Below are 16,123 nucleotides of genomic sequence, written 5' to 3' on the forward strand. Positions count from 1 at the left end.
GCTATTTTGTGCATTTTCCTTTAATCTTTTTTTTGTAATAATTTTTCATATCATGCTACTCGCTTAAGATGAAAAATTATCGCAAGACACTAAGGAGGCACGTAGCGTTGCTAACGAAATTGACATGAAATTGACAACGTCGTCATAGGTAAAATATCGATAACCAGATTATCATTGGTCATCTCAACTCGGTTGCTTTTCCCGCTAAATCAAGCGAGGAAATGCTCGAGGGCTGATATTGACCGAGGGCTGATAATACATGCGATATGAAAAATGACATGTTATGATCTTTTTATCATATGCTTCAACAGTAGAGAAAAATAACAGATTCATATATTGATCCTTTTACGTGGTTCCCGAAGTTTAAAGAGTAAAAAAGTTCACGGCCGTCGGACCCAAAATTTGATACATTTAATATGAAATCTTTCTATCATATGCCTCAACAGAGAGAGAAAAAAAAACATTTTAATAAGGACGAATCTACAAAAAAATAATTCAACAATACACATAATGATCATTGTTTGGAAAAGTCAACTTTTTAAAGAAACTTTCTAAATCATGTTTCAGAAAAACTTTAAAAAATGCATTTATTAAATAATTTGTTTGGCTTGGTTTTTTTTTTTTTTTTTTATTATTATTATTTTAAACAATATACTTTCCAGTATTCAAGTAATTGTTTTGTACACTACTTTGTAATGTTTTTCACTGAAAACGTAGCACTGAGGTGTATTTTCCGGAATTGGCCAAGTATTACCGGAATGCCATGTGATAACGTTACGGAAAGGCATGTGATAACAATCGAAGCATGTGATAAACTTTTCTTATCATATACTTGTATACAATTTTACTAAAATTTTACAGTTCAATAACATTTGAAATTATCAAAAGGCTATGAAAGGATTACTAGGTATATTGACCAGATTCCTAAGAACTTCCAAAGCGGGCTGATAAAGGTACCTTTACAAACTCCCCGGCAGTTCCAGTTCCGATCCGCATACGGGCCCGACTACTACTCTACACTAATGGAGTAAAGGAAAAAAGTTCCGGAACGGAAACGATCACTGTACGGAGTTTGGTACCTTTATTGACTGCTTCCGGAATGTTATCACATGCCTTTCCGTTAATTTCCGTGACGTTTATCACATGCAACTTCGTGCATTTCCGAAAATTTGATTAAAAACGATAACAAAACGCGGAAAACGACAAGTGATACGACTTTTCACAAAATGGTTGAGGAGCAAAAATGTTTTAAAGACATAAATGAGGTAACAATATAATTGAAGAACATAATATGATAATTGTTGTGACAAAATAAATAAAATGCTTGTAATATCAATAAAAACAATTAAAGTTAAGATATTTTTTTTTTGGCTGTCTGTAAATATTATCTGAGAGTGCAAAGACAAACAAAATTAAATTTTAGTTGTTCTTGTCTGTATTTCTTCTGCTGAAGTATATGATAAAAAGATAATTACATGTCATTGTTCATATCAGACCCTTTATCGGTCCTCGTTCATGATATTAGCCGTCGAGCCTTTGGCTCTTGGGCTGATATCATAACCTTGGGCCGATAAAGGGTCTGATATGAAAATGCCATGTAATAATCTATACATATCAGCCCGCTAAGCACCAATTCAAAAAATATGGAATTTACGTCAATTTAATGCTATCATACTGTAAAATTTATATGTTATTTAGTCTAAGTATATGATAACAAATGATATAATTTTATCATTGAAATAGGAAAAGTAATATTAATATGATATAAATATATCATTCAAACAGTAAAAGTAGTAATATGAATAATTTAAAACAAAAATGTGTCCATAGAGCACGGATGCCCCAATTGCACTATCATTGTCTATGTTCAGTGCACCGTGAAATTGGGGTAAAAACTCTTATTTGACATTAAAAATAGACAGATAATATCAGAGCGAACATGTGTACTAAGTTTCAAGTTGATTGGACTTCACCTTCATAAAAAACTACCTTGACCAAAAACTTTAATATGAAGCGGGACGGACGGACGGATGAACAAATGGACGGAACGACGGATGAACAAATGGACGGACGAACGGACGAACAAATGGACGGACAGACGAACGAACGAACGAACGATCGGACGCACAGACCAGAAAACATAACACCCCTCTACTATCGTAGGTGGGGCAAAAAAAGGTTCACTTTATGAAATATATAGCCTATCTGTGCACAGCGTTATTTCGCAGTGTCAAACGTTTTTGATCTCTGATTCTATTGCAACATTCATCGCATCTGTGGAAAGTTATATATGTATTATAAATCTAAAAGCTAAATCCAGCAATTAAATCTACAAAGGAGTAAGTTAAGTAGGACCCCTTTTTGGCCCCAAAATATAGTAGTTTTACAAAATTGTTAAAAAATAAACTTTTAAGGCTTTTGGGAGGAAAGTAGAATACTTAAATATGGGCTGTTTTTGACAACACAATTCCCATATATCGGGTACTAGCATCATTAAGTCATGCTACATTACTGAAATCTTCACAATTTTAGCATTAGCATTAGCAATAAGTTAGTTTCAGACGGTTTCCGCCTTAAATGGAAGTAACCGCATTTGTGTTCATTCTTAAGTATTTAAATGTTAGTTGTAGTTGAAATACATAATTGTATATAAAGTTTGAGCGTGAACACTTTCATTTTTGACAAAAAAACATCTGAAAAGTGATTTATTGTGGCATATTTGATAGATTTTTCTGAAACGACTATATCAGTTCAAATCTAATTGAATCGACTGACACTGACGTGTTTAAAAGGTGTCCATAATCTTTCATCAGATGAACCTGAACTTTGAGGCCAAAATCGGTCCTAACCAGATCTTCTCCTTTGCAGAATCATTTTTGTGTTCTTAAAAAAAATTAACTCGCGGGATTTGAACTCATGCTACAGGGATATCGAGACAACAGCGGCTGCACTGTGTCCGGCGCTCTAGACCACTTGACCACCTCGAGTGAACTTCAGCAATGCACACACAACTAGAAACTTACCTGCTGAATTCATGCCAAATGCGTATGTGTGTCCTAGAATAACCCAACTCATACTAATAAACCGTATACCGTTGACAGCAGTTAGCGTGCCAGAACCTTGGTTTGTACTCAATATTTTGGCTCCATTTGTGTAAACAGAAAATGACAGCAGTAACTTTCCAAGAAATCCTGAAACACATTAAGTACAAAAGTGCATTTATATATGCATGTGTAAGGACGCCATAGAACGTTGGAATCTCTAAAAATGAAATTGCCATAACCGTAAGAATGATGGTTACAAATAGTCAGTTTACGTAACTGTGTATAATGGCGTTTACTTGCGACTGTTTCAACTAATGAAGTATTTTGTAGTTTCTAGTTGAACAGACAGGTAAACAAAAATCAACCAGTTTAATTAAATTCGCTATGCCGGATGGATTAGGTGATCCAGAAACACGTTTGTGTGCTGCAGTTTGTTCGCAGTAACGCAGGTGTCAAACGATTATTATTTTCCCTTAGAGCAAAGACAGCCTCTCTTTACCTATTTCGGTGTCAAAAAATCTCTGATAAATTGGTCAAGCCCTTTTTGACTGGCTTACAAAACTGAAATATCCTTTATTGATGATTTCCTTGTGTACCATAGGGCAAAGCAAAGAGCCCTCCCCACCCCCACCCCCCACCCCCCCACCCCCAAGAAATTGTGACATTGACCATCTCAACTTTATTGATAAAACACCTTTTGAAAAATCCATCTATCATTTTGTTAATACCTTCTTGGAACCAATAAAACCTCATTAAATATGGGAGTGAAATTGAAACTTCTTTCTTTAAACATTTTAGAATTATTGGCTTCTTTATTGAAAGGTCATCAGAACTGAGAACAGAGGTCTTGTTGTAACACTGATATTGAATATTGTAATATTATAAATTTATCACTTATGTTTTTGTGTCTATTTGATTAACTTTCGTATATTATTATTATTATTTTTTTTTTTATTATTATTATTTTTTTTTTTTTATTATTATTGTTTGTTTAAACTCGTATTGCCACAAAGATAGTAAATGTTTAATGACAATTAATAAAATTATAACTATTATAGACCACTTTCGAGTTATATCCTTATCCAGAAAAGCTCGTCAATGTTGTGCGCCATTGTGACGTAATTTAAGAAGAAAGAAGAAGTGAAATTCATTATCTATATCTTTAATAGAGCAAACATTACATAATCTAAGATTTCGTGGTACTTTTTTTTATGTCTACCTAATTCAAGTTCCAGACTATGAATAATAGAAAACTTCATAAATAAATAGAATGAAATTATTGAGTTTCTATTAATTTTCTTGTTCCTGTATGTTATTGAAAAACAAAAATGCGTTTCTTTTTTTTTTTATTAAAGCTATTAAAGTCGGGGGGAAGCTGGGGGGGGGGGGGGGGGGACTGTTTCTTCTGAGAGAAAAAAACTCAAAAGATAAATGCTCGGTACCTAATGATATGTTACCTGGTTTGTATGGCGTTGTGGACGGATCTTTAACTGACATTGACTTTTCCGGCTCTTTAAATTGATATTTATGCTCCTGGCCAGATAAATCGCTGATTGGTCCATTTTTTTCGCCCTCATATCCGTTATTGACATGCCCATTACCAGCTGAATCATATGTCGTAGCATGAGCATCGGATAGATCCCAACTGTTTTTCTTTGGTTTTGACATGTGTTGAATAACAACATCGTACGTGGTAGCTATGATCGCAAGTCCAACAAGTATACCTATTACGATGCTACAAATAAATTGTTTCCATATAAACTTTACCATAACAAATTATTTGTATTTAAAGGGGCACTAGCTACGAGAAATATAAAAAAAAATCTAACATGTTATTTTTTTGGCTCAATTATTAATGAAACGCAAAAAGTGAAATGATAATTCACTTTTAGCAGCCAGTATGATTCTATTTTGTCCAAATAAGCTAAAAAAAACCACCTTGATTATGAATTATTCACTTGCAAGTCAATAATTCGACCTTATTGAATCCGTATTCATGTGAACTTCAATTTAAACCCTTAGCCTGAGATGGATAACACGTGAATTGTATGTGTAAAGTTATTTAAAAGAAACAAATGTCGGCATTGAAAGTGAAACAAAGGTAAATCATATGATTGACTTATTCGATACACAAAAAAAATCATTCTTATACAGGTAAAAACGATGATAAACATTTGTTTGTCATCTATAATATGAAATTAAAGCGACCTAGAATAATCCAACAGCACGAGTTTGCTTAATCTATTTATATCTATATTTATGTTTACATGGTTATATGGTCATCGGATGACTTTAGAGGTCAACTCGATAATTATTTAGATGGCGTTTAGACTCAAATACACACGAAACGAAGCGACGCATTTTCATGCCCGTGCCCTGTTAATTGTTTATTTTAGACTTTTAATAGCTAGCTTGAGTCTGGTTAGTTTGGATACATGTTTTACATTGTTATAAATCAAATATGAGAATTTGATTAAAATCGGTGAACATAATTTGACAGCTAGTGCCCCTTGAATGGTTTATGCCTTTTGATAAAAAGAATAATACCAATTCTTCGTCTGCAACACGTGATTATTAAATAATCTTTATCATTTATGATTAAAATCAATTTTTTAGGAAGCAAAATATGTTACACGATTGAGAGTCCGTAAAAAGAAGATTTTATCAGAATATTTGTCTTTTGTCACATGAGCGAAATGTTCAACTATATTCCAGTACTACAACAATGTATTTATCTATACTACTAAGGAAGAAACCATTTTTATTGAGCCGCAACTCCTTTGAAACCATTCAAAGTCGGAAATATTTGTAATATGAAGTATACACGGGGGGATGGTTCCTGATATTCATATGATGAAGACATAATCTTTCAATCAGTTTAATTGAGGTCTGGAGCTGGCATGTCAGTTAACTGCTAGTAGTCTGTTGTTATTTTTGTATTATTGTCATTTTATTTATTTTCTTTTGTTACATCTTCGACATCGGACTCGGACTTCTCTTGAACTGAATTTTAATGTGCGTATTGTTATGCGTTTACTTTTTCTACATTGGCTAGAGGTATAGGGGGAGGGTTCAGATCTCATAAACATGTTTAACCCCGCCGCAATTTTGCGCCTGTCTCAAGTTAGCAGCCTCTGGCCTTTGTTAGTTTAGTATGATTTTTTATTTTAGTTTCTTGTGTACAATTCGGAGTTTAGTATGTCGTCCATTATCACTGTACTAGTATACATATTTTTTAAGGGGACAGCTGAAGGACGCCTACGGGTGTGGGAGTTTCTCGCTACATTGAAGACCCATTGGTGGCCTTCGGCTGTTGTCTGCTCTATGGTCGGGTTGTTGTCGCTTTGACACATTCCCCATATCCTTTCTCAATTTTAGTGTTTTGTATTTCTTATATTTGTCTTTAAAACAATCTTCATTCCACAGAAAACGCCAAATTTTGAGAAAATATAATAATTCGGATACCGTTATTGATCAATTTCATATACGCTTTCGCGCATGCTAAGTCGATACACAATCCGACAACTTTGCAAACAGTAAACCTGAACCACTCAAAAACTATCACGTATTATAACAACTTACAACACTTTATCAAACTTACAACATCCAAAAAGAAGAAATATAGAACCGTGTTCACACTATAAAATCTTCACCGGGTCGAACCCGGCTTAATTAACCTGAATTACCCCAGTTCACATTTGATAAACATTAACCAGGTTTGTGATTTTCCCTCAGCAAAAATAGAAATGTTAGCGCGAAAATAATGTTTTACGTTAGTGAGCGTTATTATCTCCCCTGTTACTGTAGCCTTAAAAAAAGCATGAAAATCCAAAAGCCGAAATAGAACCGCTTACTACCCAAGGTCGGCTTTGTGGCAGCAAATTTTAACCTTAAATTCAAAACAATTACAAAATATAGGATCTAAAAAAAAAACATAAACTCCACATATATCAATTAATTTGAATATCATTGTGCAAATATCAAGTCCAATCGTCAGCGGATTAAGACCAAGTGAAGGGAGAAATGCCGTATCGTGCTTTATTTGAACAAAACACGAACTTCTCAAAAGCAAGAAATATAACTCGAATCCAAATAATCCAAAAAAGCTCTTATATATACTTAGCACTTAAAACCAACCCAAATGCAAATTGATTATCATTTAAGTTAGTCTTATGCTTATCTTATATTGCATATTTTGCGTATTGCTTTAATATATATATATAGTAATGGGTGTGCTGACCTGATGAGTCGAGCTCTTTCTACCAGATTGCTTATTTGTTCTTATCTTTTACAGTTACATTTGCAGGAAAGGGGATGCATAAGCGTTCGGAAACATAGCTTACTATACGGTATGGGTTTTGCTTATCGTTAATGGCCGTATGATGATTTACAGTTTTCAACATCAAGGTCATTAATAGTCTCTATGATTAATTGTCTGACAGACGATTATACAACTTTGGAAAGTATGATGGCCAGTTAAGGCCATTTCGCATTTTCGCGTTTTCGCTTTTCATATTCTATAGGTCGAAAACGCGAAATCGCGAAGTCGAAAACGCGAAATATTTTATCTATTCGATTTCGCGTTTTCGACTTCGCCTTTTCGCGTATTCGACTTCGCGTTTTCGACTTCGCTATTTAGAGTTTTCGCCCTATAGAATATGAAAGGCGAAAACGCGAAAACGCGAAATGGCCTTAACCGGCCACCATAGGAAAGCACAAAATGTTATTATAATTTCAAAAAAGATATGTACCACAAAATTAGTAAAAAGTGTGTAAAATTAAAGTTTGAGATGGTTATGTACTTCTGAAACAGGCATACACATTTCCAAAATAAATAAAACTATTTGAAAGATTGCAAATACTTACAAGGCTATTCTTGCTTTAAAATCAATAGGTTGGTCTTGTTTCTTGCATTCTCCGCCAGTTGCAAATACTGTGTTATTTGACATCCTAGGTAACACTGAAAAACAAAACACACAAGTTGCATATATAGTGATATTGTAAATGATACAACAGTATGTTGACGAGTATTGTAACATATCCTATATTTATTCATATGATGCACAATCATACCCTAATATATGAAAACACTACGATTTTCTTTGCGAATTTCTTGCCATATCAACACCCTTAAAGATGTCATGGTAGCGTAATCGTCACGAGTACAGGCGGAAATAGATTTGAAACCCGGCCATGTCAAATCAAAGCCTTAAAAATAAGTATCTTAAATACGCTTCTCCTGAATGCATTTTGGCATGAAGGAGTAAAAGCAAAGTCTGGTTAACTCGATGTCTGAATAATATGTTGGGTTGAGTTACATGCCTTCATACGGACTATAACCTCACGAACTAACACGTTAAAATTCGATTCAAGGTGTCAGTCTGGTCCAAAGCAGTTTACAAATCATATCACATGTTCATATATGTTTATGTTATACTTGCCACTGGACGTAAAACATTAATCTACCATACCATCATTTCTACGACATCTATGTTCACACATATTTTTGTTAGGTTTAGTTTTTTTAGAGGTAATATGGTTTTTTTCTACTTTAATATAGTTTTCTTCATGTCTAGCTCCCTTCATATAAAATATACATCAAGGTGACAGAAATTTCAGGGAAGCAGCACCGGCGCGATAAATACGGTTAATTCTATTCTATCGTTTCTGTAAACGATTCAGTAACAAATACAATTAATCGATTTTTTTAACTCTTGATTTACTCAATGTTTAGAAATGTAGTTGTTCACTGACATATATATATAAGTATATACCTACCGGAATTGAACAGATTTTTTATATCTAAAATGGAGCAAGTATTCGGCACACATAGCCCGAGATGGATTTCCATTCCTTTTGCTCTCGTTAACTGAAATAATATCATTTTAAGTAAAGAAAAAGCAAACTATATGTATTTTTTTCATTAAAAGTTCGAAGAAAAGTCAGATTTGTAACCAGAAGAAATCTCTCTTTTTTAATGCTATAAATCTTTAAAAATATAGGATCTGTTTATCCTGCGAATCTTTATAAAGCATGTGTTATGTTTATCCTGTGAATCTTTATAAAGCATGTGATCTGCTTATCCTGTGATTCTTTATGACGCATGTGATCTGTTTATCCTGTGAATCTTTATAAAGCATGTGTTATGTTTAATATCCTGTGAATCTTTATAAAGCATGTGTTATGTTTATCCTGTGAATCTTTATAAAGCATGTGATCTGTTTATCCTGTGATTCTTTATAAAGCATGTGTTATGTTTATCCTGTGATTCTTTATAAAGCATGTGATCTGCTTATCCTGTGATTCTTTATGACGCATGTGATCTGTTTATCCTGTGAATCTTTATACAGTATGTGTTATGTTTAATATCCTGTGAATCTTTATAAAGCATGTGATCTGTTTATCCTGTGATTCTTTATAAAGTATGTGTTATGTTCATCATGTGAATCTTTATAAAGCATTTGTTATGTTTATCCTGTGAATCTTTATAAAGCATGTGATCTGTTTATCCGGTGAATCTTTATAAAGCATGTGATCTGCTTATCCTGTGATTCTTTATGAAGCATGTAATCTGTTTATCCTGTGATTCTTTATAAAGTATGTGTTAAATGTTTATCATGTGAATCTTTATAAAGCATGTGATCTGTTTATCCTGTGATTTTTTATAAAACATGTGATCTGTTTATCCTGTGATTCTTTATAAAGCGTGTGTTATGTTTATCCTGTGAAAATTTTCTTTTAAAAACACGTCATCGACCAGTCTATGCTGCGAATCTTTTAAAAACATATGATTTATCATTGATATGTCATCCTATTTATTTCTTCATTCGAAAGGTTGTTATAAACTGCATATTTGAAGGTACAATGTATAAGGCAATCAAATAATGATAGTATGCAGAGTTTTGATACTTGTTATTATATCCTGCATGATATAATTTAAAAGTCCTTGCTTATAATAACTATAATTTAGACAACCGGAGTGGCACAATGTAAATAGTTTCCCTACATATGAAAAAAGTTCATCATATTGTAGTTTGTGCCATGGAATATTTGAAAGAAAAAAATAATCCGGTGAATATGGATAATTTTTATATATGTTCAAATACTTAGAATTAAAAAATAATGTAACAAAGTTCGGGCCAGGTGAGCTAAAAAACTAGTTCTGGCCGGAAACCTGTTAAAGTACCGTAGATAGTTGGAAAAACATGTGTCCTGCATGCGAAGTCCACATTTAAATGAATGTCTGTTCCCCTCCCCCAGGTGTACCCCTGGTAAACAGACCAGACAGGCAGGTCTTTTATTTTCAGTGTTAAATGCAGTTTTTTGTACTCAATTTGAGTGAATTTGCAAGTTATGATTACCATGCACACTTATTGCTTTCAAGGACTTTTCTAAAAATTATTCGGGAATTAAAAAAATCATATTTATTTTTGGAAAATAATTTTTGACCTGTGGGCTTATTTTTTACCCGGTTGGGGGAGGGGAAACAACCATATTTTATTTTATTTTGGCCTAACTGACTCTAAAAATTACGAGAGTGCAGCATTCTCTCATTCATGGAAATTTTAAACTTTTTAAAGGAAATCAAAATCATGATAATGATATTACACACTATTAGTACAAAATTGATAATGGACATGGCCAAAGGCCACTTATTGGTCATTATACTAACATCTTGTTGAATGTAGAATATAAATGCTGTACATTGTATAATACACAGGTCATACCATGCAATCGATGTCACAGTTGGACAGAGAGAAAGACGGACAGAGGTAACAATTACCTGTTTACAGCAAATAAATCTTTACGTATTATAAAAACCTTCATAACTTAGGAAAATGTAAGAATGAGAAAAAAAAATGTTTTTATGAAATTTTAAAGATAAAAATCATACGTACAGGATTGGTAAGAGAAGTAACATAAAATTTGGCAAGACAGTATTCTCCGTTGAATTCCTCAGCTGATATACCAATGCATTCGTCATAATCACCAAGCCACGCAATTTTGCCGCTCAGTAAACCTGCAGGAGGCTTTCCCAAAGCATCTAACACTAAAAATAATAATAATAAAAATGTATCAAGTGAAACCTGCGGGAGGCTTTCCTTAAGCATCTAACACTGATTTTTTTTTAAATGTATCAAGTGAAACATGCGGCAGGCTTTCCCAATGCATCTATCATGAAAATAAATAATGTATCAAGACAACCTGAAGGAGGCTTTCCTTAAGCATCTGACACTGAATATTAAAAATAATGTATCAAGTAAACCTGCAAGAAAGTAAAACTATAAGAGGTTTTTCCAAAGCCTCTAGCACTGAAAATTTAAAAAAAAAATGTATCAAGTAAACCTGTAAAGGTTTTTTTCAAAATCATTTAGAACTGAAAATTAAAAAATAATGTATAAAGTACCCCCATTAAGAAAGTAAAACTGCACGAGGTTTTTCAAACGCATCTAGCACTGAAAATTAAAAAAAAAATGTATCAAGTGAAAATAAAAATAAAGTTTTAAATAAACCTACAGGAGGATTCTCAACGCATTTAACACTGAAAATAAAAATGAAAAATGTATCAAGTAAACCTGGAGACGATTTCCCGAAGCATCCAACACTGAAAATAACAAGAATGTGTCCCAAGAAAACGGATGCCCCATCTGCACTTTCATTTTCTATGTTCAATGGACGGTGAAAATAGTGGAAAATCTCTAATTTGTCATCAAAATTTGAAAGATCATATCATAGGAACATGTTTACTATAAAGTTTCAAGTTGATTGGACTTTAATTTCATCAAAAACTACCTTGACCAAAAACTATGATCAAAAACTTTAACCTGAACTTTCCACTATCCTTTTCTATAATCAGTTTACCGTGAAAATGGGATAAAATCTCTAATTTGGCATTAAAATTAGAAAGATCATATCATAGGTAACCATACCCAAGGACGTATGTTAGTTATACGTCCTTGCCATACCTGACAACTGTCAGGTTCCCAAATAGAATTTTGAAAGAGTAATATTGTCCACAATTTTAAACAAAACAATTAATTTTACAACACAATTGGCCGTTTCAGAATCTAAAGCATCATGGGTAATTTCATTGTTCGTACCCCAAAGTGAAAATAACGTTATGTCATTGGTTGAATTTCCATTGTTTATAACGTTTTAAACCAATCAAAAGGCTTTGGTGTACGCTTTTGAAAATATTACCCAGGATGCATTAGATTCTGAAACGGCCTATTGCTATAGGCTTTTTAAAGTATGAAGAAGCAAAACAACAACATTAAAATATATTTAGAGCCCCCTTGTAGGTTTTGTAGTACTATAAGAGCCATCTTGCAGTAAAACACCCATGGGCATTTTGAAAAGTTGACAGGTATGGGTAACATGTTTACTAAGTTTCAATTTCAAATAAAAGCTGTTCAATTGCAGGATGGTGCAGGTCATGTTGTCTGACTTGTCAACAAATACTAAATACTCAAACATTAACTTGCCACTGACTGGGTCTGTGTACACTATATTTTGCAATGTAACTTGCAAAACCCAGAATGTTGTATACCTCCGTCAGTGTCGATGTGGCATGCAGTATGTTGGCGAGACAGTGCATCCATTCAACAAATGCATGAATGGTCATCGAAGTGACTACACTTGCAAGCCCGACCTACCCGTAAGTCGTCATTTGAGATCACCTGGGCTCATACAAGCTAATCTCAAAAACCTTACCATCACAATCAGACCACAACGAGGATTGGTCGAAGGTCGACAGAGTCGCTCGGGAAAGATTTTGGATAAGAAAGTTAAGGACAGTTTCCCCAGAGGGCATAAATGAAAAAAACATAGTCACTCCTTTTCCTGTCATCACTTGTTTTCAGTAACTCCGGTTTCCGTACTGGTTTTACAGTTCGAAGATTTTTTTAAAAATACCAGTTTAAATTACAGGGCTCCATTCATTTGGGATGGATGTATAAGTACGTAGCCACGTTCAATTATTTTACCTTATTAGATAAAACTTGTTTTTCTATCATTATCAAACTGCTATTCGTTTGGGAGGCTTAAATATGTAGTTTCTGTTGCTATTGCCCTGCCGTTGTCAAATTTAAATATTATACCAACTTGGACCGGTAAGGGCATCTTTGATTTTTTTGTTTGAGGACTGCCCTCCATGCAGTTATAACATCTAAACTGTCACAACCTTTGGAAATTTAGAGTTGTGCCAGTTCACTTCGTAAATGACTATTTTTATTTGGCATATCTTTTTAATCTTTGCGCCGTGTTTGGAAATTTTAAAATTATACCAGCGTCTGTGGTGTTCGCTTAAATTGTATAAATTTCAAGATGTTGATAGTTTCTCAGTTTGAATATATTGACATAATTCATTTGACATCGTACTATTATTGAAGAAGGATATCTGTTATCTATGGTGGCCGGAGGCGGCCATTTCGCGTTTTCGCGTTTTCTCCTTTCACTTTCACGCGAAATCGAGAAATCGGGAAATCAAGAAATCAAGAAAGCGAAATCGAGAAATCGAGAAATCGGGAAATCGGGAAATCAAGAAATCAAGAAATCAAGAAAGCAAAAACGCGAAATCGAGAAATCGAGAAATCGGAAAATCGGGAAATCGGAAAAACGAAAACACGAAATCGAGAAATCTATTTCATTTCCCGTTTTTCTCTTTCGCGTTTTCGCGTTTTTGCTTTCTTGATTTTTCAATTTCGCGTTTTCGCTTTTTCGCTTTCCCGATTTCCCAATTTCCCAATTTCCTGATTTCTCGATTTCGCTTTCTCGATTTCGCTTTCTCGATTTCGCTTTCTCAATTTCTCGATTTCCCGATTTCCCTATTTCTCGATTTCTCGATTTTGCGATTTCGCGTTTGCAAAGTGAAAGGAGAAAACGCGAAAACGCGAAAAGGCGAAAATGCCGCATCCGGCCACCATAGTTATCCGAAATATATATCTAAATTTATATTTGTTCATTTTATAGTTACATTTGTATTTAATGGTGACGTTGTACCCTTTCTGACTTGTTTTATATATATATATCACTCGTACAGGCAAAAAGGAGAAGTCTTTAATAACATATTTATAAAAAAAATAAAATTAGAACAATTAAAAGGTGAAGAGTGATCATTTGATACATTTGGACTAATACATGTCATTTTTAAATTTAAAAAAAACGACACACACACTTATTCATTAAAATGTACAAGGGGTTATTTTAAACATATCTTATATACTCAAAAGAAAATGGATTGGACACAAGTAAGCCATACTAATGAAGTCAGCTCCGAACAACAATTATAATTGTACAAGGGTTGGATTGTGTTTAGAGAATAAGTGACTATGGATAAGAACAAACATATCAAGACGTTGCCTGTCCTTGGTAACTGTACAATTCAAAATAACAATTAATCAATTAACATTTTACATAGTACATGACTGTCTAAATGATAACGATAAAATTAAACCAAATATTTGGCGCAAATTCCAAAATTACCATACATAATCTTAACTTTCCCTTTACTGGACTAATGTGGCTATAATCGTCGATGTTGACTTGCAATGAGCAACACGATATGAAAGGATTCACTAGTGGAGCAAGAACTGCGGCATGTCCACAATAGTACTTGAGTTTACATTCTTTTGTTACGGGGTTCGTGGCGGTCAAGATTATTTGTTCTATTTATCTTTGACTATCTATTTCCCCCAAAGTGAGTTTTTCGATTGATCCTCTTCACCGTTTAGAATTATTTTATGATAATAAAACAATTTCTCATTTGATTACTAAAAATCAAGTTAATGAAATGTCTTGCTGTTCATTGTCTTGTATCGACTTATAAGTATTGCAAATTTGAACCGGAAAATATTAAATAGATCATGGTATATTTCAACGGGATGAATGACTTTTATTGTCAAACAAGTGAGAGGTTTAGCTAGCCTTTTAAACCAGATTCAAAATGTTATACATACAAAATGCCTGTACCAAGTTACGAATGTGACATTTGTTATCCATTCTTTGATGTGTTTGAGCTTTTGATTTTGCCATTTGATTACTTACTTTGCATAGCCCATTGTTTTCCTCCAAATAATCCTGCAAGAACACTTTGAGTATGGTTCAAGCAAAGTGCATTCACTTTAGGTAAGGGTGGGATTGTACTAGCTGTTACTGGAGAATTAGAAGCCGTCACATTTACGGGTAGAACTGTTGTTGGCATTGCCTTTGTGGTTACGGAAACAGTTGGTGTTTCCTTTGCAAGTGTGGTATCACCTTGTTCATGAGTTGCATAAACCGTTGTAGGCAAAGAATTAATGTATGTGTTCTGGTTTAAAGTCGAAGTGACATTAAAATCATGAATATTAGTGGTATTTCCAATCAAAACACTAGTACTATCAGATAGTTCTGAAAACTTGTCCAACTCATCTGAAAATGTCTGAAGATTGTCTAATATGGTCCGTACATTCAGTGCTTTATTCATTGCATTTATATCTTGAAATAAAACCGTCTGGTTATTATGCTGTGAATATCCTTTCAATATTTGGAAACTGTTTTGCATTATGTCATGATAATTATCATCTAAAGCCACTGAACATTTGAATAGAAGTAAAAGGAAACAGTACACATACATCTTTGCCATGGTGTTAAACAGCTCGATGGCATCAACTGGGACTGTTTTAAGTCAACTCCAAGATAATATACCCTGCTACCCGAGACTTTCGCAATATATTGATAGAAAAACACGTCCCATATTTTCACTGGACTAGGTAAATACCAAATTTGTCATCGCTTGTGTTATCAAAGATATAACCCAGTGTACTTTGAAACTTATGATATCCAACATAATCCTTTCAGAATATGTTATTTCAATTCAATGCAACCTTGACATTTTATCTTCGAGCCTTGTTTATGTTACATTTTTGTAAAAGTATAAAAAAATCATACTAGTTAAAAATATCTCAAGTCGAAACAAAATCTTAAAAAGTCATTGTTTATGCTTGCATTTCCTATCATGATTTTCTTGATGGAGGGTTGCTGCTCACAAGGAAGCTATTAAACCAAGAGTTCCAAATGGTGAAGTTTAAATCATCCCTTCG

General features: G+C 33.6%; 1 protein-coding gene across 1 annotated transcript in view; it reads right to left on the reverse strand.

Moving 5' to 3' along the window:
• LOC139512309 (O-acyltransferase like protein-like) overlaps positions 1 to 15,798 on the reverse strand; it is a 29,593-nt gene extending 13,795 nt beyond the window's left edge. The window contains exons 1-6 of the mRNA XM_071299818.1: positions 15,090 to 15,798; positions 10,943 to 11,094; positions 8,823 to 8,913; positions 7,911 to 8,004; positions 4,502 to 4,779; positions 3,024 to 3,191 (exon numbers count right to left, since the gene is read on the reverse strand). Of these exons, the coding sequence (XP_071155919.1) occupies positions 3,024 to 3,191; positions 4,502 to 4,779; positions 7,911 to 8,004; positions 8,823 to 8,913; positions 10,943 to 11,094; positions 15,090 to 15,666 (1,360 nt within the window). The 5' untranslated portion in view covers positions 15,667 to 15,798. The remainder of the gene's footprint in view (positions 1 to 3,023; positions 3,192 to 4,501; positions 4,780 to 7,910; positions 8,005 to 8,822; positions 8,914 to 10,942; positions 11,095 to 15,089) is intronic.
• Between the last annotated feature and the right edge of the window lie 325 nt (positions 15,799 to 16,123).

This window comes from Mytilus edulis, chromosome 2 (assembly GCF_963676685.1).
Source record: "Mytilus edulis chromosome 2, xbMytEdul2.2, whole genome shotgun sequence".
NCBI classification, from domain to species: Eukaryota; Metazoa; Mollusca; class Bivalvia; order Mytilida; family Mytilidae; genus Mytilus; species Mytilus edulis.